This window comes from Budorcas taxicolor, chromosome 12, assembly GCF_023091745.1.
Source record: "Budorcas taxicolor isolate Tak-1 chromosome 12, Takin1.1, whole genome shotgun sequence".
NCBI lineage: Eukaryota > Metazoa > Chordata > Mammalia > Artiodactyla > Bovidae > Budorcas > Budorcas taxicolor.
In genome coordinates, this window is record NC_068921.1 from 18,205,236 (window position 1) to 18,232,170 (window position 26,935).

General features: G+C 39.1%; 1 protein-coding gene across 1 annotated transcript; it reads left to right on the forward strand.

The window, feature by feature from the left end:
- Positions 1 to 2,455: 2,455 nt before the first annotated feature.
- ITM2B (integral membrane protein 2B) lies at positions 2,456 to 26,541 on the forward strand. Its single transcript, XM_052649995.1, has 6 exons — positions 2,456 to 2,738; positions 21,516 to 21,644; positions 23,133 to 23,339; positions 24,171 to 24,281; positions 25,017 to 25,167; positions 26,285 to 26,541. The coding sequence occupies exons 1-6, from the start codon at positions 2,622 to 2,624 to the stop codon at positions 26,368 to 26,370; spliced, it is 801 nt and encodes a 266-aa protein (XP_052505955.1). The 5' UTR covers positions 2,456 to 2,621; the 3' UTR covers positions 26,371 to 26,541.
- Positions 26,542 to 26,935: the final 394 nt, after the last annotated feature.

Genomic DNA, 26,935 nt, shown 5'->3' on the forward strand with positions numbered 1-26,935 from the left:
CTGTTGAGTCATTGACTCCTCCTCCCCTCTCAGTTTCCAGGGTCATTGGGCAACCCTTTGTAAATCACAGGACTAGATTTGCTTTGTTTGGTCTTGTTCCAGCTTCTTCATCATCTCTTCTGTTGTGTACTACACAGTTTTGTAGACACACCAGATAAAGTGGAGAAACAAAACCAGATTATTCCCAGACTGCTTGCCATCTGATTTTAAACTATTGCTTGCTGCTGGTACACAAAACAAGGAATAGTGTTTTATTCCTGAGTTTTTAGACTAGAAATTAACTAAGGGCTAGTTAATTTTTGGTTCAGGCAAACATCTTTGTTCCGTTTGTTAATTTGTTTAATAGTGCTGTTTATAATTTTGTTTTCTTCCCTCATTCTCTATAGTGCAAAATGCCTTGGGTGTTCTTCCACCATTCTAGTATCATTAAAAGTGGAGCAGGAAGGATATGCTGCTGCTGCTGCTGCTGAGTCGCTTCAGTCGTGTCCGACTCTGTGTGACCCCATAGACAGCAGCCCACCAGGCTCCCCTGTCCCTGGGATTCTCCAGGCAAGAACACTGGAGTGGGTTGCCATTTCCTTCTCCAACGCATGAAAGTGAAAAGTTAAAGTGAAGTCGCTCAGTCATGTCCGACTCTTTGCGACCCCATGGACTGCAGCCCTCCAGGCTCCTCCGCCCATGGGACTCTCCAGGCTAGAGTACTGGAGTGGGGTGCCATTGCCTTCTCCTAGGAAGGATATGTATAACCATTTATAATCATCTAGATCTTGCTTCCAAAATTTCTTGGTCTTCAATTGTAGAGTTTCAAGAAATCTCTGAAACTATGTCAGTTCACAGAGTCAACCCCACAGAGTTGATCCCTGGACCAGGGAAACCCAGGGAGTTTAAATAAGTCATTGCAAGTCATATGGCTAGCTAGGGTCAGGATGTGCCAGGACTTCAACCTATCTCTTAGTATTTTCAACGGAACACATAACTCATTTGTAGTCGAATTTCAGAATGCTTAAGCAGACTCAATGTTTGGGCTGGATTTCTACCTCAGTCCAGGATGACTCTTGCAAATATATGATCTGGAAGATTCTGAGATCTTGGTACAATTGCAGGGAGTTATGGTCTGATTATGGGCTTCCCAGGGGGCCCTAGTGGTAAAGAACCCACCTGCCAATGCCGGAGTTGTAAGAGACCACAACTTCCATCCCTGGATTGGGAAGATCCCCTGGAGGAGAACATGGCAACCCACTCTAGTATTCTTGCCTGAAGAGTCTCAAGGACAGAGGAGCCTGGTGGGCTACAGTCCATAGCCGTGCAAAGAGATACGTCTGAAGGGACTTAGCACTCAGGCATGGTCGGATTCTGTGGAGAGTCTAAGAGACTTAAACCCCTTCCTTGAACAGAACCAAATTCCCCAGAACCTCACACTCAACCCACTTTCTTCACGGTTGGCTCAGAGCAGAGCTGACACAGCTGAAACATTCTAGAGTACGCCCACATCTCTGGCTTAATGTGGACAGAATGGAGTGGAACAAGGATTCAAGATCAATCATTCATCCAAAGGGTCATCTGTTGACCGTCATTAACTCAGTATCACTGCAGGCCCGTATCCTCTCTCGAATTAGTGGTAAGTGAAATCTCTGCAAAACAAAATTTTGCTTTATCCATAATTTTTTTTAATTTCGTAGAAAGCCGCTAAAGACTCATCAGAGAATATGAATCACAAATCAGCCCCGTGTTCATGTGGGTTCTGTCCAAGTCTACACAAGAGGGGAACATTTTGTTTTAGAAATGTGAGATGTATGAAATACAAATCTGCCAAGAACCTTCCTCTGAATTGCTTTGGGACTAGGCAGGGCAGCCTGGGACCTTGCGAGGGCGGCGCGGGGGGAGAAAACAAGGCAAGTGTGAGTCAGGTAACGCCCTTGGGTGGGGTCCAGGAAAGATAAAGAAGTGAGATCACAAGGATAGAGAGCACTGAATATTTGTGTTCCACTGAGTCGGATCCACAGTAAAGTTAGACAGTGGAGGTATGGAGGCCCCCAGAGTCCACAGCCTTTAGGTTCTCGGTGGGGGCAGCAGGCAGGGAAGGGTCGACCTGGTTCTGCCAGAGGTTAACGCACGGTCCAGGCGGACCCAGGAAAGTTAATTTTGCTAAAAAGCTGCAATCCTGTGCGCGGCGGTAAACAGGGTTGGAAGCGAAATCGGAACTGCAAAATCCAGGCCCTCGCACAAGAGCACCCCCCTTTCCTTCCCTGCCCGATACCCTCCTCCGATCCGGGATGAGGGCAGGGCTCGCCGCCCCCCCCCCCGCAATCGGTTGGTCACTTGGGGTTCAGACTGCGGGACCCCGCCCATATGGCCTCCGGCCCCGCCCCTGACCCCGCCCACCCCGGATCGGCCCGCCCCCGGCGGGGAGAGAGCGGTCTCCGCCCTCGCCCCCGAGCTGCGAGGCTGCAGGACTGGTGCCGCAGTCGCCGCCTCGGCCACCGCGCAGCTGCCGGTCCACCTCCGCCACCGCTTAGCCGCGCTCGGAGCCCGGCCGAGGAGGCTGCCACCGCCGCCAGGAGCCCGCAGCCCGCGCCCCAAGCCCGCCGCCGCCGCCCTCCGAGGGCGCCCCAGGCCGCGCCATGGTGAAGGTGACGTTCAACTCGGCTCTGGCCCAGAAGGAGGCCAAGAAGGACGAGTCCAAGAGCGGCGAGGAGGCGCTCATCATCCCTCCGGACGCCGTTGCCGTGGACTGCAAGGTCCGAGGGCCGGGGCTCGGGGAAGCGGGCCCGCTGGGGCCCCGGGAGAGCTGCGCGGGGCTAGGGCGGCTGTGCGCCCCGGGACAGCGCGGGGCGCGCGCGGGACGGGGGTCCCTGAGAGGGCCGAGTACTCCCTTTTCTCGGGCTGCTCCCCGTTCTTGTCCGGCGCAGCTTCTTTGTAAGAAAGTGCGTGTGCAGAAAGCGGTGCCCGGCGCGGAATCGGGGGCTTGGGGGCCTCCGGGGGAGGAGGATTGGAGAACCGGGCCGAGTGCACGGTGCTTGGTGCAGTCGAGGAATGTGCGTGGAGCCGTGCCGGGGTTCGTTCCACCTGGAGATCGGCGGCGACATGCAAAACGACAAAACAACAACAAGAGTTTGGCACGTCCTCCCAGTATAAATAATGTCCCTAAGATGGCTGACATCATTACAAGCCTAAACCGCAGTTGCTTCCTTACTTTCGTTTCCAGGCTGAACTGCACTGGGACTAAGTCCGGCTCCTGTAAGCCTCTTAATTTTAAAAGCGTTTTTTTTTTTCTTTAACCTTCTCTTTTTCCACGGCCCTTTGGTAGCGGCAGGTGAACTTCGCCGTGGGGTCTGGAGAGGGAGGGAGCCGGGCGAGGGGAGAAGGCAAGGTGATGGTCTGCTCAGAATAGGTTCTGGCTGTTCATTTTATAACTGAAATATTCCCGGTAAAGGTTACTGATTACTATCTGGATGTTAGTGTAAAACCGACAGTTCACTTTTAAATTATATCAGCAACTTTACGAGAACCCCTTAAGCTAAGTGAAACTAAACAAACTTGTCCTACGTCTCTTTCAAAATTGTCCTTCATCCCTTTTAAAATTGTCCTGGGTCCCTTCAACAACTTTTCTTTATTTTACAAAATCCCCCCTTTAACCCTAAGCAAAAATCCAGAGAGGAACTATTATCGGGCTACAGTAATAGTCGTTTAGAATGTGATTGTCTCAGAAGTTGAATAAACAGGAAAGGTTCACAACCTTTCTACCAGATCTTCAGGCTGCAAAAATTTAATTCTATAGAAATTAGTTGTAGAATTATTTATGTTCGTAACTTTTAATTTTTTTGTTAGCATTTTTCAAGACCTGCTGTAAGTAGGGTAAACTTAGTTTTAACTTAAAAAAAACCCAGTAACTTGTGCAGGTATAAGGACTGTTATTTAATATATTACTACTACTGGGAAACGCAGTGTGAAAAATGGTTGAAAATACAGTGTTAATCTGCACGTGCCTGTACTGGATTTTTGGAAATGTTCTAGTTAAAAACACAAATGTTAGGAGTTGATTTTTTAAATGACTGTCTTGCCTTGAAATAGGAAGTGGACAGATTGCCTAAAAGGATTAAGTGTTTTGGCATTGGTATTGTTTGCCTGAATCCATTGCAGACAGTCTAGGTTTTAGAGAAAATGTTTGGAATCCACAGAGGATAATTGCAGCAGCAAATTATTATCTGAGCTCTGTATTTGTCTAACATTCATTGTACCTAAATTAGATTGATAGTCAAGTACCCCATCATAACAGACTGAAATACATATATAGAGATTAGGTAGATTTTAATCCTGTTACATATCTTTTTAAAAATCCTATGAACAAATATAATTCCTCTCACTAAAAAAGAGAGGAAGAAAGGATCCGATGATGTCACTTCAGATAGCTTTTCCCTGTTCCTGTTGTGAAAGAGATTTGAAACGCTGGACAAAAATCAGAAATAATTTGCTGGGTAGCTGTAAATCTGATTTTGGACATTTATTGTCATTTCTGAAACGGTGACTGTATTTTCAGGTTCTCAGAATTTCTCAATTTCACCATATTCAAATATTGTGGTCATAGCAGCAGTTAAAAAAGTCACCATTCCTAGCTCTGTTTTCTCAGATCCCCATATCCAAAGAAAAATACTGGAACTAAGCTGTGAGGGCCTGTCTTCCTTTATAACCACACAGCAGTCATGGATGAACTGGCAGATACAAAATGACTAATGCTTTTTCGAGCTGTGAACTCAAAGACCTCTTAAGTGAGTAACAGAATATTGCTGTACATTAGAAGGAGAATCATTATAACCCGTCAGTCACTTAACAGTAAATGCAAACCTCACTTAGTAACAGGCATTTGCAGACGGTCTCTTACAGCTGGGACAGTGATTACATAATGTTCTCTGACTCCTTCGGGTGACTGTACCGTGACCACTGAGTTTGACTCTCCGAATTCTGCACAGAATCAGCCTTCCTGTGTTTGCCTGGGGCATTTCCTTGCCTGGTTGGTCAAGAGGATCCAGTTTAGCTAGTTATGAGCAAGAACTCCTGAACAAGAATTTTGAGTATCTTTAGCTCTCCCAGACCACAGTGTCCTGAAGACCATTGTTTCTCCAGATGTCCCCTTAAGGGTCACCTAGTATCACCTGGGATTCTGATTTTAAAATGCAGATTCTTCAGACCTTCTGCAGTAAAGAATTCTGATCGCTCCAGTCAGCTGGCTTATGTAACTCACATTCCAGTACTTTTACACTGCTCCTGTCTTTTGCCATTTCTTTAGCTCTTTTCTCTGGAAGCTGTTGCATTGTCCTGTCTTTTAGATTTGTCTTTTCAGTAGCTATTAATCCCAGCAGCCACGTCTGTGGATTATATTGTCTCAGCTAGCTTGCTGTTTATTATTCTTTCTCTACATTTCCCCCTAGGTTTTATGTAATAGAGGTGAATTTGAAATTATGAATGTTTCATGTGAGAGGCAGCTATTCATTCATGAACTTTTGTGTTTTTACTTTGAACTTTGAAACATTGTTTGTTATATACATGTAAATATCAAAGAAAATACTTAGTGTCCTGAGTCAGAAGTCCCAGTTTTGTCAGTACACAACTGCTTGATCTTGGGTTTAAGCTTTTTATTTTTTTGAAGAGTTCTTTATGTGTAAGATGACAGGGTAGGACCAGATGGTCTGTGGAGGACTCTTCCAGTTTTAAAATTCTATGAAAATGGCAAGAATTACATAATTATATTTGGCAGGAGTCAGATTGTTTTAACTGTTCCCCTCTCACCCTAGCTAGACTGTTCCTTTTTTTCCTCCCCTTGTTCAGCTTGTTACATGTCTTCCTCTTATTAAGTAGCTGTGGGTCACGGAGAAAAGAGATGGCTAGAGGTGTTATGTAATAAGCTAAATTTTGGTTTTGGGTTACCTCGCTGTAGAAGAGTAGCTGTCAATAACTCCTGTTGTCATGCCTGATTATGAAATGCCTTTTCCCGTTTCAGGCCTCGAAGAAGCTCAAGTTTTCTTCCTAGGTATCCCTGTAAATTGTTTTGCTGATAAATAATGTTGCCTCTTCTCTGCAGTACATTGTAGTTGTAGACATCCTTAAAAGGAAAAGTGAAATGCTTTTGGAGGGGAAAGAAGGGGCAGGATGGAAGCCTAAGTGAAGGGCTACTAACCCAGTAAGTTCTGAGTCAGCCATCACAAAACAGCTATCTCCCTCCTAATTCTTTTCACTTTGTGGCATTTCTCTCCGCATAAAACAGGACTGGTCATTTAGCTTTTTGGTGATGTTGGTGTTCATTTTATTTTTTGTTTGGGGTAGGGGGCTAGAGGGGAGGAGGACCATAAAGTCTGACGCCATATACTGAAATGTTTTGGTCTTTAGAGAAGGGATGGGGAGCTTGGTTCCCTTTAACAAAAGAGCATATCATTACCCTGTTGTATTCAGTGTCAGTAAAACATTGACCAGCAAAAAGTTTACAGTCGCTGCATTTTAGTTCTTCGTGAGGGTATTGATATCTGAAGTGAGGATTTAGTGCTGGGAGATGAATTAATGGCCCCGGTGCATACCAAGTGACCTTGGCAGGATCTTTTTGTGTCCACATGCCTCATGGGTGGCTGCCGCTCCAGAGGGTGGAAAAGTTGTACATTGTGCAGCTGAAAACTGCCCCCAAGACCCTGCTTGGGGTCTTCCCAGTGTCACCTTAAACATAATCTTCTTTGGACTAGATAGAACCGAATATATTATCCTTGGCAAAATCATAAACCTGTAAGACATTTTGGAATTCAGCTCAGCCATATTAGAGATTTAGGTGCATAGAAGTATTACTTTAACCAGAAATATCTCTCGGAACACATGGTACAGGCCTATTTAAATTGACTTAGAATTTAACTTTAAAAATTTTCCATATGTATTGCTAGAGCTTGGTGTAAAGTGGGACATTTTATTTCTTATTTGTTCTTTCATACCCTAACTTAAATACCGGGAATGTCTGTTTAAAAGGCATTTTTTCCTCCCTCGAAAGGAAAGTGCTTTCTGAATTCATGGCATAACTAAAACTTCAGGAACTCTTTTATCACAGTGTCAGCAGAGGAAGAACCAGAAAAAAATTTGTCTTTTCAAACTGACATCAGTGAATCCATCCTCTTAAACTTTTTGGTAAACTTGTCACTTTTTATTAGAGCTTCAGCTAAAGGAGTTAAGGACTTTGCCATCAAAGGACTTTTTCAGGCCATAGCTGCTGCCTGTTAAAAATAAAGGATTTGACAGTGCTGAATTTCTGAATGTGGTGGTTTTTGTCAAAATGCTGTAGAAAGCAATAACACTGGAGTTATGTTTTCAAGAAGCTTATGTGTAAAGAGTTATTTCCTGTGTTTCTATTTACTTTGCATGGCTTAACAATGAAAATTTTACAGGCTGGACAACTGAAAGTTGAAATTAGAAATTTTGTAACAGATGTGACCCTAAGAATATCAATAAAAATCATTCAGTTGTGATTTTCCCTTTTAATCAATGTTTATGATATATACACTTAATAGCTTTAAATAATCCTATTTTATGTTACCAACAATTGAGCAAAATTGTTTGTAAACAGTTGAAGTTTTTTTGAACTCTTGATCAAAGGGAAAAAAAGAACTTAATAACTTAATGAAGTATTTCTATAATTCTGTCATTTGGGGGAAAATCAAGTAAAATGAACATAGACTTATGCAGAAAAATCCTTTAAAAATGACAAAATTACTCTTGTTTTGATGATAGAGGGATATTCTAATTTTTCATTTAATATTTATCAATATTTATTGATAACTGATAATATTAACATTGATTAGTTTCTAGCAGTAATTATATGAGCTAGAGCTAAGATATATTTGTCAGAAGATAAATTAATGTTGAAATTAAATTTGCACAGTTTATGAATCCTAAACATTTTCAAATTAAAAATGTAGGGAGTTTATTTGGGAAATGGATACTAAGTGCGTGTGAGGTATTTAGTACCTTAAGATTCTGAAATACTTGCATAAACCTTTTTTGGCATAGTTGAATTTCATATTTTAAAAAAGGTTTAACGAGGTTTTGTACGTTTGAACGTTTTTAACTTTTAATGCCAAATTAATCTTGGATTGTTTTCTCTGCTTTAAATATGATTATGATGTTTAAAATTTTGTAATATAAAAACCTAAAAGGTAAGTTGCATTATTAAGTCACTTACTGCAACATCCAGAAGAAGAATCATCTTTATGCTGGGAAAAATGACTTTTAAAGGTCAGTCCATCTAGGTCTACAGTTTTTTGGGGGGTGGGGGTGGGAGCACACTGTGGTTTTTGTGGGATCTCACTTTCCCAACCAGGATTTGAACCCTAGCCACGAGAGAAAGCCTGCAATCCTCACCACTAGGCCACTCAGGAACCTAGGTCTGCATTTCTTAAAATTGTTTTTTTTTTTCAGCCAGCCTCTCTAGTATTTCATTTCTGCTGTATATATCATGGCAGTTTTTTCATTTTTCATTTTCTAGCTTTCTCTTCAATTTATTTTACTTTGCTTTCATTGAAGTTTCCCAATTCCATCAGTTTTAGCTCGAGCAAAAACTAGGCATGTTAAGCAGAGATGGCAAATTCAATACTCTTGGGCCCAAGTAGATGTTTTAGTGAAGCCAAGCTTTTTTCTTTTTTCATTTTTTTTTTTTTTGCATATTAAGCAACTTAGAATATTCTTCATTTTCATTTAAAAAGTGAAAGATCCAATGTTGCTTGATCTTACAGGTTTTAAAGGTAAGCTGGAATGGGTTTCATTTAAAACTTGAATTTTAAATATTAACCACTAATTCATACAAGAATTTCATGCAGAAACACAGACGACTGACACAGGCCACCATTTCACAGTCTCCTTTACAGTGGAGAGCAGGACTGGCAGATTATGGCCTACCGCCGGTTTTTATCTAACCCACGAGCTAAGAATGATTTTTTTAAAAAATATATTTTTGGATGTTTGGGGAGAAATAATCAGTTTCTCCCATTTGCCCCAGTTCCCTCACAATCGAAAAAGGAGTATCATTTGGGAAGCCACACTGTCTACTTACTGAGAACTCAGACTATGCAGTTTATACTTTTAAGGGTTTAGATTCTGTCTCTACCATCTACTGCGATACTTTGGGGGAAGTTACTACAACTCTCTGTGTCTTTCTCCATCAGCTAACTGGGGAATAAGATAATTTGTAAAAAGTGTATCACAATACCTGGAACAGCGTATGACTCAGTAGATGCTATTATTACTACTACGGATTTTTTTTTTTTTAATGATTCAAACTTTTATTTGGCACCACTGCAAGATTTCTGGAAGTGGACTTCAGGGTGGGTGTGCCTGAGTGCTCAGTCATGCCCAACTCTGCGACCGCAGGTCCTGCAGCCCGCCAGGCTCCTCTGTCTGTGGGGTTTTCCAGGCAAGGGTCCTGGAGTGGGTTGCCCTTTCCTCCTTCCTCCAGGGGGTAGAACCTGAGGCTCCTATGTCTCCTGCATTGCAGGCGGACTCTTCACCCTCTCAGCCATAGGGGACGCCAGGTAGAAGTAGAAACTTAATGAAGCAGGGCAGTTACTCATTTTATACTGATTTTTATAGACTAATACCTCAAACTCAACACCGTCTTCATATAGTGTTAGAGCCTGCTGGCAAAGGTTAATATTATTACCTAGATCTGATAATTTGGGCAAGTCCCACAACCTCCCAAGCCCCAGTTCCCTCACTTGTAAAATAATGTAATGGTAGCGACCTTAAATAGTGTTCTTGTGGTAGAATTAACAGTCCCTGGTACATAGAAACTCATTAAATGTTAGCACTTTTCCCCAAATCCTCATCTGTTAAAAGTCCCATTTTTAGCCCCCTCATCATTTTGTTGGACTGTTACTTCTTATGCTACTATTATTGCTCATCCCTACTTCACGTGTCAGTTAAATTGCAGTATTGTTGATAAGTAACACCCTGCTCCCCTGAGATACTCTGCCAAAGAGTCATTCCTGCAACATAAAAATCCTTAGCATTCAGTAGCTATGTCCATTTTTTATAGAAGTATTTCTTATTACAGAATAGAATGTTGATATAATTTTACAAATTTAATTTGGGGTTTAACCAAAGTAATACTTAGGGCAGGACAGTTATTTGCATTTTAAAACTATCTCTGAAGAACACACATTTTTGGGGGAACCCACTTTGTGCATTAATGGTTCTCAAACGTATTGGTCTCAGGAACCCTTTGTACTCTTAAAAATTGTTGAGGGTCCCAAAGAGTTTTTGATTTATGTTGGTTATATTTATTGATATTTACTGGATTCAAAATTAAAACAATATTGATTTAAAATAATACAAAACGTATAACATGTTAGCAAAAATAACATTTATAAATAAAAATTTCCATATAACCGACAGACTTTCAGAACAGTAAGAGCAACGTCGTTTTTAATTTTTACCCTTTACTGAGTGGCTTAATAGAAGACAGCTGAATTCTCCAGTTAGCTTCTATGCTGTGTCACACATTCAGCTTCTGGGAAACACCACTGTACACTGTCCAGAGAATGAGAATGGGGGTGGGGGAGGCTTATTTTTATTACAAAATTAGTTTTGACATTGTGGACCCCCGTGACATTGTGGACCCCCCCCCCCCGACATTGTGGTGTCTCTCCCTAGAGCACATTTGGAGAACTTCTAAATACTTGCTATTTCATGGTTTTTGTTTTCATTTGTATTTTTTGCAATTTTAGATAGTACTTACTGGCTTCCTAAAATGGGAAGTGACTATTTAGCCTTTTCTATTTGTTTACATAGTATATACATAGTCTCTTCTGGTATAGTTACAGTAATGTCTGGTTAAATTGCTGGTCCATGCTTTTATTGTAATTGACATGAAACTTACATCGGAGTAATGTAGTATAACTTTTTCTACTTCCTTTCTTGTACAAAGCCATTATTTTCCCTGAATTTGATAATTGGCTTCTTGAGTCAAGAGAGAGGGTTACTTAATTTTCTGTGTATTGCTAGTTCATCCTCAGTGTCTCTGACAAACTTTCAGATAACAAACTTTCATATCTACAAACTTAGCAGATAATTTACCGAGTTTTCTATTTTTCTTGGTGATATTTCACTTGTCATTCTTCAGTCTTTCCACTCAGATGGTGGTACTCTAGGTATGTGGCTGCACAGATATCCTGAGAGTAATTATTATCCTCGAATTATTCTGCCTTTGCCTCCATCCTCCGTTGGATCTTCAGTTTTATAAATCCAAGAAACAGCATTTGAGATGGAATTTTTTTTTTAAACCTGTCTGAGAATCTTTACTCTGTCTTCACATTTCATTGATAATTTATCTGGGCATAAAATTCTAGGTTAGCTGTAATTTTCTTTCAGCATTTTAATGGTGTTGCTCCATCTTCTATGATGCCGTTCTGATTCCTGGTTCTTTGAATAGGACCACTTTTGTTTTGCTTTTCCTCCAGAAGCTTGAGGTTTTTTCCCTTATGCTCTCAGCTTTTAAAATTTCTATTGACATACTTTATCTTCTGTCATTTCCATTTCTAGCTTATGGTTTATTTGTTTATCCCTTTACTAGCACTCTTTTGAGCTTTCGGGAGGAAGTAAAGATGACTGTTTAACTGGAAATCAGTAACAGGACTTTCAACTCAGCTGTCTTCGTAGCTTTAAGACTTACTAGATCGTTTTATTTAAAATTGAAAATGGAATTTTAATGATAATAGATAATAATAGGAATAGTAGATAATAATAGGAAACCATGTTCATTTTTATTATCAGTTTAACGTCTGACAGGATAACCTATAGAGAGGCATCTGCTTGTCTCGTTTTTTAATATTCCAGAATTGTCTTTTCATGAGTAATTTTAGACACAGCTCCCTCACTGCCAGCTTCATGATTTTTGCTTTGTGGCTTTATTTCTCTAACTTTACTAGCTTCATTTTTGTAATAACGTCTTGCCTTGTTCATCTTTGAAATGTTTATATTCTAGTGAGCCTGAGATATTTTCCTTCATTGTTTTTCCTTCATGTGCATATGATTTAAATACTTTTTGTTACTATCCTTTGTTAATTTGATGAATAATAGAAAAAAATTCTATTAACTTTGTCAACACATTAATAACAATACTACTGTTGTAACAGTTAACACATAGTGCTTCCTATGAGTGTGACTCAATTTGAGTAAACCTATTATGATAGGGAAAAGCTGTAGAAACTCAGGTCATTTCTGGTTGGAGATTTATCTGTAAAATGACGTATTGGACTAAATGACCTCTCACGGCTCTTGCTTAGAGGATCTTTGCTTTCTAAGAAGTATACTGATCACATATTCAGGGGCCGCTGCTGCATGATCAGACCTTATGCTAAGAAGTTAAAATTTAACTGAACGCCTAACCTTCAAAACACCCCTAGTGTAACTCAGAGAGACTGACCAACTATGTAAACCAAATTAACCACAACCTGCTTAAATACCTGTATCTGTTTTTACAAGAAAACAACCCTCCTGAATCCAAGAGTGAGGCGAATAGTAGGATAAGGGAGCGGAATCAAATGACCGCTGAATGTTTACTGCTCATGTATTTGGTGCTAGGCATAGGTTCAAAGCACGTTTTACCATGTATTCACTATATAGGTACAAATATCTGTGATCTCAGGACTGGAATTATTTTCTTCTAATAGTCATTTTGTATAACTTCCAAATTTCTGAACTTGGATGGAAGATACAGCTTTCCGCCTTCGAATTATTTTATGCTTTTAAAAGACTATACATGGAATTTTCTTGTCAAAAATGCTGCATTTTAAATGGAATGACTCATATTTGAATACAAATGTATGATTATCTTATTGAATGACATTAAAATCGAAGATTTATACAAAAATGAGTCCAGAACAGCAGAACAGGTTTGTTCCCTCCTACCTCTAATCTTGACATGTAATTCTATGATGAATTATAGAGTAGAGCATTCCTATCCTACTTGAAAATTTTTGGAAGATGGTTGATACTCTCATTAAGAACAGTATGAACTCGTGGTTCAGCCAGTAGCAGAAGATATCTGTCTTGACCAAGTTGTCAATCCCTACTAAAGACTGTTACTAACAACAAATGTCATTTGTATATAATAGTGTTGTTTACAAACATCGGTCAGTCAGTGCCAGTCTAAGTTTTTCTTCTGACTACCCACTACCTTTCTATCTCACTAATACGAATTTGAAAACCTGCTGAAATATTACACTTTTCTTCAGTGTAAATGGAATAAACACTATACAGAAGTGGTCGTCTTTTACAATAAGCAGAAAAAAGAATAGAAGATTTTAAGGTATTCCTATATTAATACTCTGCCAGGTACCAGATACTCCGCTTGCTCCTAATCGTGTAAAAAGTGATTAAGTGACAGTTCAGCACTAAAAGCATTTACAGACTGATCTTCTGCTTTTTTATAGCTCTGGCCTGTTTTTTTGTTTAACCTCGGCCTGTGCTAATTGTACATAATGGCAATAATTTTGGTTCAGATTTTTGTATTTCTCACAGTAGTTAAATTGTTATGCAGTGGATTTAAATTGTTAATTTTTTCATTCCTGTTTTGCTGGTTGTGTCATAGGATTTGTTAACAAATAAAGGACGTTAAAGAGAAATTGGTTTTGTAGACATTGTAATTTTAGATTAGTTTGTTTTGAAAAATCTCTCCTTACGCAAGTGTAAAATAATGCAATAACCTTATTATGCATATAATGCCAATCACTTGGAAAACTGCTCCCTTTTTTGCATCTTATACACAAGATTTCTCATGGACTTTCTCACATGGTTGAGATAGTAGCAGTCTTACTTGAAAAATCAAATGAGAAGATAAAATTCAGTTTTACGTGTTTAAATGAGCAAGAGAAACTGCAAACAGATGTTTGGTGGCTTTATAGATTTTTTTAGCTTCTTAGCCATAGATTTTTGTGTTTTACATATAGCAGAATATAGTTGGTAACCAGTTAATGCTGTTAATGGTGAACAGGTTGCTGGATCATGTCTTTTTGATGCTTCCATGATGGGAAAGAAAGCTAATGTAGAAGCCAGGTGACTTTAGAACAAGTACGGTGGTAAATGAATGACCCCGCTATTCTACGTGATAGTAATCAGATGGAGCAATTGCCTATGTTACTTCAGTGGTTTGAAGAGTCTAGTTAGGAAATTATTTTGGAAATATTTAAAAATAGATCTTCAGTGATGACCAAGGTTTTTATTTTTAATTCTTATTGGAATAGGAAGTCATTTTCTTTTCCTCTCTAGTAATGTCTTTTTCAGTTGGCTTTTTCAGTACTTTGCTGTTCAGTTCAGTTGCTCAGTCGTGTCCGACTCTGCGACCCCATGGACTGCAGCACGCCAGGCTTCTCTGTCCATCACCAACTCCTGGAGCTTGCTCAAACTCATGTCCATCGAGTCAGTGATGCCATCCAACCATCTCATCCTCTGCCATCCCCTTCTCCTGCTGCCTTCAATCTTTCATTTATGAGGTCTTAGGAAAAAATCCTCTCCTTGCTCCTCATAAGCTGGGAAAGAGAGGAATTCAGATTTGTTGGAGTATTAGTTACATCCTGAAAATTTCAGCCCCGGAACTTTATACAGTTCTGTTGATTTTGACCAATATATGCAGCTGTGTGATCACATCACTTTGTAGTTTGTTCCGTTTTTCTGTCTCTGTTATTTACCTTTTCCAGAACCTCATACCAGTGGTATTATACCGGGAGTGGCTGTCCTTCATTCTCATCGTTCCTGCCCTGAGAACTGGGCGTCCTCTCGAGCATCTTTGATTCAACAGTTCTTGGACCACAGCTTTCTCTGAGCTCATCCAATACCCGGCTCCTCCCTGTCACCATTTTTGCTTATGCCATTCCTGCTTGGATGTACTTTTTGCAAAAGAATACCTGTTCTGCCATTTAACGGATTAAGATGCTTTATTCACCATATTAATCTAGTCTCTAAAACCCAGAACTCTAAATCCTTTTATGTGGAGAAGTGGTTTAAAATTAGATACTCGGAAGGAATCATACATAACCTAGTCATAGGTATGGAAGTGAAGATTGAAGTCCAAAACTAAGTGACTTTGTAGAAAACAACTTAGTATATTTGGTCTTCACTAGGAAGAAAAGTGATGAGGGAGGAATTGAGAAAACTAGAACATAGATGAGAAGTTTATTTATGAAAATTTGAATTATTCGATTTTTTAAAATGTTGGCAGCTAATTCTGTATTTTGTAAAACAGTCGCAGGCTAAACAGCACACCCATGGGCAGCCAGCCTGTGCAGCCCCATGTTTATCAGTATTACTGAATGTGTTTTAAAAAGCACATATTTTGAAATAAACTAAATCTACTTCTGATGCTACTCTGAGTTGAATAAATTGTATTTTTTCCCCCTGAATTTCAGTATTTATATTAAAGTGTTTTTACACCATCGCGTTCTTTTTCTTTTTTGTAATACGATTTTTAACTCTCAGAGATAGTTTCTTCTTTGGTAATTCTGGTTCTTACAGCATTGTTGTTGCACTTGCTCTAATAATGCAAAGTAATATTTCTGGGAGCTTTGAAGAAATGTCTCCTCATTCATTCTGCAAAGAAGGCTCATGAAGTAAGTTGTTAGTGTGGAACAGAATAAAAATTATATGGAAACCCTTGCATCTTGTCTGAGTTCAGTTTATAGTTGAAGCACATTTACTAAAGCCTCTTACGGAACTCATTGAGGTGACCTAATTCTTAACTAATTGAAGTACCAGAACTGAATTTATCCTTCATTTTGCTTAAGATATAACTGGTTAAATAATTTTACTTTATAATACGGTGATAAGATTCATTTGAACCAGAGATTAGTAGTGTCAGAGTGATAATGCATTTGAAGCAGTTTCTTTCTTTTCCTACTGTGGAGGGTGACAAGGGTGATTATGGGCCAGAGTGTGCTTTGGCATCTTCATTTATAAACTGGGATGAAAACTTGAGGTTTTAGGAAGATTAATGAGAAGATAATTGTATAGCACCTGTGGGAGTTCTTTTACCTTATCAGCATAATTTAAGGTGCACCAGTTTTATTGCAGTGCCAGGGGAGGAAATGTCTGTTACTTGTTCAAATTAGGCCAAGTGAAGTTATAGATGTCAGTGAAGATGTTCTTGTTCATGAGTGGTTTTCCTTTTTCTTACTGTGGTGGTTAATTATGAAATAATCCAAACATTCCCCCCCCCCAAAAAAAGTTTAGAGTACCATTTTTTTAATGTTTTTTTAAGTGTTAAATGTGTGATGTAAATTTTTAATTCAACTTGACTTTTTTTGGTTGAGAATTCTAAGATTAATCACAAAGTCAGCAGTGCTAGTTGGTTTCATTTAGACTTTAATTGTATGAACCTATACTTTATTATTTACTTGATGGACATTTAAGTTATTTCCAATTGTTTTCTTAATGACCATTCTGCAGTTATCATTATTGAGCCTCTTTCTGTGTACAGAAGTGTTTATCTAGGGTTATAGTGCTAGGACTGGAAACACTGGCTTGTAGGATATATACATACCTTTAATTGTATTAGATCCTGCCAGATTGTCATTCAAAACATTGGTACCAGCTCCTGTCTTCAACTGTGCAAAAGTTCTCACTTCCCTTTGTTCCACACTCCAGCACTGGTGTTGTTAGGCTTCCTTTTATTGCCGACTGTATAGGAACTCGGTTGATATTTTTTTCTCTCACTCCCCATTTTGAAATAAACTTTACAGGCAGTAGGTCTTGGTGGTCTAGTGGTTGGGGGTTTGCCTGCCAGTGCGGTGGACACGGATTCAATCCCTGGCCTGGGAAGATTCCTCATGCCAGCGGGCAACTAAGGCCGTGCACCACAACTGCTAAGCCTGTGCACCCTAGAGCCCACGCTCTGCAACAGGAGACGCCACTGCAGCGAGAAGCCCGTGCCCCCAAACTAGAGAAAACCCACGCACTGCAGCGAAGACCCAGCGCAGCCAAAAAGAAAAAGAAAAAACTTGACAGTAAAATACACCTGTTTTATGTATATAATTTGATAGAAATTATGGTCCTTGTATAAAGTGATATATCCACCAGCACTCATGATATGAAACATTTCCATCACCCTAAAAGATTTCCCCATGGCTCTTCTATCTTCCTTTCACCCCGACAGCCACTAAGCTGCTTTCTGTCATTGTAGTTTTTCCTTTTTCTGTCATTGGCTAGTCTTTTGTGTTGGAATTTTCTCACTCTAATGTGTTTGAGATTCAGTGTGATTAAACCACACTTTATTTATCCATGCATCAGTTAGTGGATAGTTACGTTGTTTCTGCTTTGGGGCTATTATGAACAGTGATGCTATGACTATTTATGTATAAATCTTTGACCTGTTGATTTTTAATTACTGATCTTCAGCAATTTTGCTGAACTCTAATTAGTTTGAATAATGTGGCTTTCTCAGATTTTCTGCATAGACAGTTATATCACTTAACATAATGACAGCTTTGTTTTCTTTTTCCTAATCTTCTTTTCTGTTCACGTTCTGTCATTTTTGAACTACGTTGGATCTCTAGTACAGTGTTCGAACAAAAACAGAATCCGTTCTAGCGAGCATCCTCATACTCCTGACTTGAAAGGTTATGGTTTAACTCTGAAGCTTAACTGTTACATATGAGGTTTGGGACTGATTTTTGATCATTAACCTTTTTCATGTTAATGAATTTCAACTGTTCTAGTTTGAAAAGAGATTTTATTATGAATGGGAGTGAGAGTTTATCAAATGTATTTTCTACGTATTTTGAGATGGTCATGGGGCTTTTCTTTAATCTTACATGCGGCTTTTTTTCCCTCTGAGCTTACTCTTTCAAGTTTTAAAATTTAGTTATTTAAAATACATTTTTAAATCACTTAGGTTAAAAACTTTTCTATCTTAAATATACTTTCATCCCTTCTCCATGACTAAGACTGTAATAAAGGAACATCATTTAATTGTCATGCATACTGTTAATTTTAACTGTAAATTGCTTAAGGTCTCAGCCATATCTTAATCACATTTGAATTTCCCACAGGATGTAGCACAGTACGTTGCAAATAACAGGCCCTTAATGTTGAGCTGGGCTAAGTACTTAGGGCTACTATTCTTCTCTAAAGAGCCACAGTCTCTTGTGGGTTAATAAATTCTTACGTTGCCCCCACCTTTCATTACCATCCTGGCTGTTAATGTAATTTTGGGGGTCATTAAAAAATAACCAAGTTTTAAAGCTTTTAAATTTTATCCACTCGTCAATTATTTATTGAGTGCCAACTAAATGCCAAGGTTGGCTTGGTGCTACCATACTAACCTTATAGGAATTTAGAGAAAACAAGAGATTAGTTAGACTTTGAAGACCTGGTACCTCTTTTATGAAATAAATGATTGTATAAGTTAGATTCTTTTGGGAAATTTAAATTTTTATTGCTGTAGTCCTGAAATGTGATTTTTGAATGAACAAGAGATAGCATGTTACATAAAGTACCTTTGTGACCTGCCCCAGTAACTTGTCCATTCTCATCTCTGCATCAGTTGCCACCACGTTGGGCACTCTAGCCATACCCCAGGTGACTGTGGAGAAGTAACGCGTTCTGGTTATTCATTCTTTGCCCTACATATGACGCCCTTTAACTCCACCTTCTGCGCAGTTAATGAGTATTTGTCCTTCATTCCACTCCAGTATTTTCTCCCCTGGGAAGGCTTTCCCAAATCAGTCCTCCTGTGTTCTCTACCTTTTCCTATTAGAGCTTGTAACATATTTATGTTCTTTTTTATAGATTGATTTTCCAGGCTGACCTGAATGCTCCCTTTCTTGGCCGTGGCTATATACCCATAGCACTTGGCCCATAGTAGGCATTTATAATTTAGTCTTGAAAATATTGCTTGTTGACCTGTTAAAAATGACAGAGCAAAAGGCCTGGAAACTTGTCATCAAATTAACAGTTGGGACTGTGTATTCCTTTACGAGAGTCTGCCCATGCTCTCGGGCTGCTCCTTGAAGTGCTGCTACTGAAGAGGGCCTGCCAAAACAGGGGGCTGTTTCACACACATCTGACGGTCTCAGCAGCTGATACCAAATGTGTAGAATTCACTGTTTCCATCTGCCATTTTCATCTCCCCACCCTGCCTCCACCCTAAAATTAATTATCCTTGGAACTGTTTCCTGTCTTCTTAGATATTTGTGTCAGACAAGGACTCAAGCAAAACACTGTATGTCCTTTGGTATTGGGGTTTCATAATACCTGATGACTCCATGGAATTCTGTTCACAGACGGGATGTCTTACCTGACCCGATAAATTCCTTAGGTTTATTCTCTGGTACACACTACTTCCTTGCAATGCACTTGTCGTCCTCTAAGTATACATACAGTCTGTTGACAGGTACACCTACCACAGCCAAGTGTGATGATCTCACAGCATCTGAGTCAATCCCTAGACTGAGAGACATTTTCTCTACAGTGTTTAAACTTCAACCAACCCAGGTACTTTAAAATTATCCTTGGTTGGCTGGGACATCTGGGCTTGGGCTTTCCCTGAGTGATATCAAGTTAAGATTCCTCATCTAAGAATTGAAAACGTAACTTTAGCTTTCATTCTTTCCTATCTGAACTCTTGCTTCAACTATATCCAGTGTGTTTTTTTTTTTTTTTTATTGTGGTGTTTTGTTTTGTTTTGGCTGTGCCATGAGACTTGCAGGATCCTTGTTCCCCGACCAGGGATTGATCCCGGGCCAAGGCATTGAAAGTTTGGAGTCCCAGTCACTGGACCACCAGAGAATTCCCTCCAGCATCGTTCATACAGTTTCCATTCCTAACTTATAAGTTATATCCTGTTTATCTATGTAATTGTGGGGTCAAGTCTCCTTTGTCCTCTAACTCATCCCATAGTGAGTTTTCCAAGTAAAGGTCAGAGTTGCGTACAGTACTTGAGAGGCTGCACACACATACTACTTACTGCTGCTGCTGCTGCTAAGTCGCTTCAGTCGTGTCCGACTCTGTGCGACCCCAGAGACGGCAGCCCACCAGGCTCCACTGTCCCTGGGATTCTCCAGGCAAGAACACTGGAGTGGGTTGCCATTTCCTTCTCCAATGCATGAAAGAGAAAAGTGAAAGTGAAGTCGCTTAGTTGTGTCTGACTCTTAGTGACTCCATGGACTGCAGCCTACCAGGCTCCTCTGTCCATGGGATTTTCCAGGCAAGAGTACTGGAGTGGGGTGCCATTGCCTTCTCTGATACTACTTACTAGATCATCTTTTATTATGTTGGTTTCAAGTCCATTGGAGTCTCTCTTTTGCTGTCTGTACTGTTTTTTTGAGCCACGGGTTATATAACACCAGCAGCTAATCTCATTTGTTTGTTAGCTCTTTGCACATAAACCTGGGTACAGATAAGTTAGCTGTAACTTTGAAGTGGCAGGGTGGAAGGACTGATTTAGAAGGGCAAGTGTATCTAAGGACTGTACATATCCTGATCCTTGGTGATGTTTCAGGGCTAAATTACCTCCTTGAATAGGTCGGAATCCAAATTCTAACAATTGCATACTAGTTGTATGTCTCGTAATCATTAAGTTTTTCTTACTGAATCTTTCCTCAATTTTCTACTGCTTCTATCTTTAAAGTGAAAAACTGTTAAACTGGGATCCTTTAGGGTAGAGCAATGCATTAATGGAATTATTTCTGAATATGTTTGTCCTACTTCTTTGAGATTCTCATTATTTAAAGAATCTGTTTAATATTATTTGGTCTGTCCCAGTTTTCCTGTTAATTTTTCTTGTGTTTGGTTAGGAATGGCTTTGTACCTAGTGTGAAATATTAACTACCTGCAGCAGGCTGACATATAATTTTATGAATAACCTCACATACCCTGAAGTTGTAATACACAAGACATGTGTGCGTGCTCAGTTACGTCTGACTCTTTGTGACCCCATGGACTATAGCCTGCCAGGCTCCTCTGTCCATGAAATTTTCCAGGCAAGAATACTGGAGTGGGTTGCTATTTCCTTCTCCAGGGGATCTTCTCGACCCAAGGATTAACCTGAATCTCCTGCATTGGCAGGCAGATTCTTTACCACTGAGCCATAGGGGAAGCCCGATACACAAGGCTCAGCAGCATAATTTTGCATGACAAAGGTGTAGCCTTTTCTAAATTTTTAAATATTAGAAGATATTTTAACCGCAAAAGTTATGCACAGAAAGTAGAAATTGTTGAATATGTTATTGATTGCTCTGGAGGTATGGGTGGCAGGTGGGATGCTGAAAGTCAGAAGAAGTCAAGAACTCTCCCAAGGGCCTGGTGTCTTCAGCTCAGGAGGCATCATGCTGGGGCCCGGTGCCACCACTGAATCATACCTAGGGAATTGTTGAGTAGAGACCTGACTTCTTTGGTTTTCTGTATTTTTGTTTACAAAGTGATCATTCTTAAGGTTTCTTTCAGCTTGACATGTCCGTGGTTCTGACTGGAGATAAGATACTGACCATCAGTCTTCCACATTTCAGGACCCAGATGAAGTGGTTCCAGTTGGCCAAAGAAGAGCTTGGTGTTGGTGCATGTGCTTTGGACTGGCGTTTATGCTCGCAGGTGTCATTCTAGGGGGAGCGTACCTGTACAAATATTTTGCATTTCAAGTAAGTGGGGAAATGCTAAGGACACTTCTGCCCTTCCGTCACCTGTACTAGAAAGTTGGCCCAAACTTATTCTAAGCCTGTGCTTTTTGTCTGTGGCCTTTTTAGCCAGAGTGGTGGTTCTGTGTTCTGGTTCTGTTCGAAAATTCCCTGAGCGTACGTTCACTGAGCCTATTACACAGTCATTGGAAGCAGAATAACATTGTTTTGAAATGCTGCTGACTGAAGGGTACAGATGGCTAGGTGATATTTCAAAACTGACAAACCCTCCATTTTCCTACCATGATTAATAGCGAAGTTATAGGATTTTTCAGTTGCCCGTTGAATAAATAGACCAGCCTCAGATGTCATGTTGATAAACTGTAATTTATTGGGCCGACATTTTGGGCTTCCCCACAGGAGCTTTTTGCTTCTGGGCCCAGAGTACTCTTGTTGCGTTTCTCTCTGCCTCTTTCTCAGCCATTGGTTTATCTTAAGACTTGGGACTTTGGCAATAATGCTGATGTAATTTAGGATGAAAGTTGTTTGTATTTATTATGGAATAGGAATCCCAGTGGATTGAGCCATAGTTTTTTTCTTCTGATTACAGTTATGGAGATTTATGATCTCTCTTTTGTGACTTATTTCTCTGCCAATAATCCAGTAGTTTTATTTCATTTACTATACCAGAATTTGGAGAAACTGTTGACAAATAGATTTTATTAAAATAATGAGACATTCTATAGAGGATGTGTAAGTTTTGTGCTCATTTTCTGTGTTTGAGATAATAGCATGGTGATAGCCATTAGTGAAATACAAGTCATCTTTCTTAATGCAGTTTTTTATAAGAAATGTATTTTCAGTATAAAAAGTCATTGCAGCTCCACTGTCTAGAGATATTTGTGGATCTATCTTTTTGTTATATGCTCATAATCTTTATTATATATGCCTACTTAAAATCTTTATAATGATTTGCTGTAATCTGATATTTTCCATTTAATTGTGATATATTTTAAGGAAAAATGAGAGCTACCTGTATGCCTGTAGAAATGACAGAAAAACCATCCCTTTTTTGGCTAATAAGAGAAAAATCATGTAATCAGTGAATCACAGCAAAAGTAAAAGTATATTCTTTAAGAAAAATATTCCTGGTTTATGAATATATTCCTTTTATAAAATTACGGTCTACAGGTAGAAAGAGGCGTGTGTTTCTTCAGATTTACTTGTCACCAGATGGATAATTGCTTTTATAGTCTATTTTTAATCAAATACAAAAAGCAAAGGAGAAATCAACTGCTTTTTTCCTTCTGAAACTGTTTTTTTTTTACAATACTTCAACACCTGATCTTAAAGAATGTGTTAACTCTGTAATTAAACTGTCTGACTTGTCATCTAAAAGTAGGAGTTTGCAAGCAAAATGCTATTTAGATGAAGGTGGCAGCTTAAGTAATACTTACATTTAAAAACCTGTCTCCCACTGCATTGCTGAAATAGTGTTTAAACTCTCTGTAGCCAGATGACGTCTACTACTGTGGAATCAAGTACATCAAAGATGATGTCATCTTAAATGAGCCTTCTGCAGACGCCCCAGCCTCTCGCTACCAGACCATTGAAGAAAATATCAAGATCTTTGAGGAAGATGAGGTTGAATTCATCAGCGTGCCTGTCCCAGAGTTTGCAGATAGTGACCCTGCCAATATTGTTCATGACTTTAACAAGGTGAGCCAGGTGCCCTGAACTGTAAAAAGAATGCAGGTCCCTTGATGGATGCTTTTGTAGTTTTAATTTTAATATTGGCTAATTTATTCTATTTACGGTTTACTGTTTGAAAAGAAAATTTTAAAAAAGGCCCTGGTTTTTTTCTGCCCTACAAGAAAAGCTCCAACATTTGATGGGCTTTGTCTGAGGCCAACCCTCAGGGAATGTACTTTTTCTCCCCCTTTCCTTGTCTGTCTTAATGCATACCAGATGCTGTTCCTTCTCTGCTGTTAAATTGCTTTTAGAAATCTAAATATTTACATGTTTTGGTTTGACTCATATTAATCCTCAGAACCATCCTGGTGAGTTAGTCTTTCTCATTCATGGTTTCTCATTTGAACCACAAGAACAGAGTCATTTAATTGATTTATTTCAGTCAATTTCATCCAGTTCTCTGGTGGATGGTAGTAACTAGCCAATACTTTCTAGATGCATCAGAGAGAAGTTAATTTTTATATACAGTAGATGGATGCCTTGGAGGGCATGATGGTTTATAAGTGCCGGGACTAAGTCTCTTAAATCAGATGATAGGGTATTGGAGTTAGTTTTAATAGTTTGTTATTATCTGATCAGTATGTAAATTCTGACTAGTAGCAGAATTTCCTCTCCGTTTACTACTTCCATTCCTATCCTACCAAATTCTTGATTTGTTGAAATGCCAGTGATTGACACATTCTAAAGCCAACCCATTTTAATGGTACAAATTGTTCTTAAAAATCCAGTTGCTGCCTGTTTGTATATTTGTAATATTCATACATGAATCTAACAAAAATATCATCTTTTTCTTCCCAGAAACTTACCGCCTATTTGGATCTTAACCTGGATAAGTGCTATGTGATTCCTCTGAACACTTCCATTGTCATGCCACCCAAAAACCTATTGGAGCTGCTTATTAACATAAAGGTATAAAACTTTCAGATTCTTCTTCTTATTGCTGCTGTTATAGGATCTTGGAATTCCTTATTGATAAATGAGCCCATCTTACTGACAGTATAGCTAATAAGCATCTTATATGACAAGTAACTGAGACCGGTGGTTTGGGATTTTTTTCCCTTGTCTCTTCTAATATTTTATTTATTGAAATTAAAATGTGATTTCTTAAATTACATCATAGGGCCTATAAATAGTAGGCTTTAAAGAAATAAGGTCAGTGTTGCAGCTATTCAATTTTGATGCCATAGACAATATGTAAACAGATGGGCACAACTATACTCCAATAAAACTTCTAAAAAGTTATTGATTTATTTATTTTTGGCTGCGCTTGGGTCTTTGTTGCAGTGTGTGGGCTTTCTCTAGTTGTGGTGCCTGGGCTTCTCATTGTGGTGGCTTCTCTTGTTGTGGAGCATGGGCTCTAGGTGCATGGAGTTCAGTAGGTATGGCTCTTACGCCTCGTTTTCCTGTGGTGTATGGAACCTTCCCAGAGCAGGGATCGAACTGTGTCCCCTGCATTGGCAGGCAGATTCCTAACCACTGGCCCATCAGAGAAGTCCCCAGTTAAACTTTATAGAAACAGATGGTGGGTGATAGTTTGCCAATCTCTGTTTTGCGTTATAATCCCTAAAAATTTTGTTTGTTTTCCTTGTCTGTTCAATGTATGTTTTGAGATATCCATGTAATATAATTCTTTTCCAAATGTAGGCTGGGACCTACTTGCCTCAGTCATATCTGATTCATGAACACATGGTCATCACTGATCGCATTGAAAACATTGATCACCTGGGTTTCTACATTTATCGACTGTGCCATGACAAGGAAACTTACAAACTGCAACGCAGAGAAACCATCAAAGGTAATACTTACGAATGTTAGAGTGTTGGCAGAAAAGTTTGTTTCACTTCATTGTGTTAAGTTAGATTTAGTTGTAAGCTTGTTATTGTTACCAGTACATGGGCCATGAGTAAGAAATAAACCTGTATTGTACACTGTATACTATTTCTAGATTACTGAAGAATCGTCTTAGTTCTAAATCTCCTCTTTTCAGATGTAGAGAATAGGTGAATGTGAAATTCCTTTCCTAGATGTGCAGTCAGTTCACTTCCATATGGTCCCCCCGTCTGCCTTTCCATCCTCCCACTCAGGTTCAACCATACTATGCAAGGGTTCTGCTTACCCAGAGAGTCTCTAAAGTAGCTCTCAGGTGTGCACTCGGGTTCTAAGCAGAGTGTGCCTTTTGGATCACGTTGACGATAACCACAGTCAGGTTAGTTAGAAAGGAACTGGACTGAAGAATAATAAGCACTGACACAACTAAGGTCACTTTGCCAAATCGCTTAACCTTTGTTTTCTCACGCGATGATCTCCTCATTTCTTTTCAAGATCATTCAAAAAATAAAACCAAAGTACAGGCGACAGAGCTTTAGAAAGTAAGGCATGCCATGCAGATACACTGTGATGTGATTTCTTTGAAATTGTGGCACCTGGTTAAATGGATTCCTGGCTTTTTGTTAGCACTTTTGATGATTCTGATCTACTATTTGATGATACTTTTTTGATGATGAGTCACCTGAAACCTGAGGCTTGATGTCTTACATCGTGAAATGAACTTCATGGTTCATAATTTTTTTAAAGCCGTAATTTTACGTATAATGAAATTCACCCTTTTTTAGTGTGTAGTTCTGAATTTCAACAGATCCTCACCACATCAAGATATAGAATGTTTCTGTTACCTGCAAGGTCACAAATTTATATGTATGGCATTGTTACTGTTATCAACCTCTGTAAAGATACTTAGTTTAGAAAAGAGCGGAAATTATTTTCTGCCATGTTAAAACAAATCAAACTACAGAAGTTAATGGACTATAGCTAGAGTAAAATATTTGTATATGTCTGAATAATAGTTGTGAAGATTGATATGAATATTTGTTACCAAAGAACCAGAAATTTTAAAAACTTTTTCTTTCAAACAGGTATTCAGAAACGTGCAGCCAGCGCCTGTGTTACGATTCGGCATTTTGAGAACAAATTTGCCGTGGAAACTTTAATTTGCTCTTGAACAGTCAAGAAAAACATAATGGAGAGAAATTTAATACCACAGCATAACCCCACCCTTTGTATTTTGTGCAGTGATTATTTTTTAAAAAATCTTCTTTCATGTAAGTAGCACATAGGGCTTCACGATTTTTTCATCTCATTAACTCAATTAAAACCATTATCTTTAAAAATCTTTTTTTCTTTCCAAGTGTGGTGTCTTTTATCTTGAATTAGTTATATAAAGTCATAGGTAATAGTACACTTCATCATAGAGCTTAGGTATTAGGAAGTGTTTAAATTTCATTAATCCATGTATCCAGATTTTTGTGTTTTAATTGTGCATTCTCAAGACGAGAGGTTCTCTAATAACCACATATATGCATACGTAAAAATGGACCACGGGGACTTACTTGTAGCTGTTGCCCTGCTACTTAGTTTGTTAGAGCATTTTAGCACACATTTTAATTTTCTCCTCTAATTAAAATGTGTAGTATTTTCAGTGTCATATTTAACTATTTAGAGTATGATTTCCACCTCGATGTTTTAATATTCTAGGCATCTGGTGTAATGCTATTTTAGAAACTGTT

What these genes read in the sequence shown, in the direction of transcription:
- ITM2B (XM_052649995.1), top strand. Translation starts at nt 2,622, where the DNA reads ATGGTGAAGGTGACGTTCAACTCGGCTCTGGCCCAGAAGGAGGCCAAG. An exon ending in CCGTTGCCGTGGACTGCAAG is followed by an intron (nt 2,739 to 21,515) that starts GTCCGAGGGCCG and finishes TCCACATTTCAG; the next exon opens with GACCCAGATGAAGTGGTTCC. An exon ending in TTGTTCATGACTTTAACAAG is followed by an intron (nt 23,340 to 24,170) that starts GTGAGCCAGGTG and finishes TTTTCTTCCCAG; the next exon opens with AAACTTACCGCCTATTTGGA.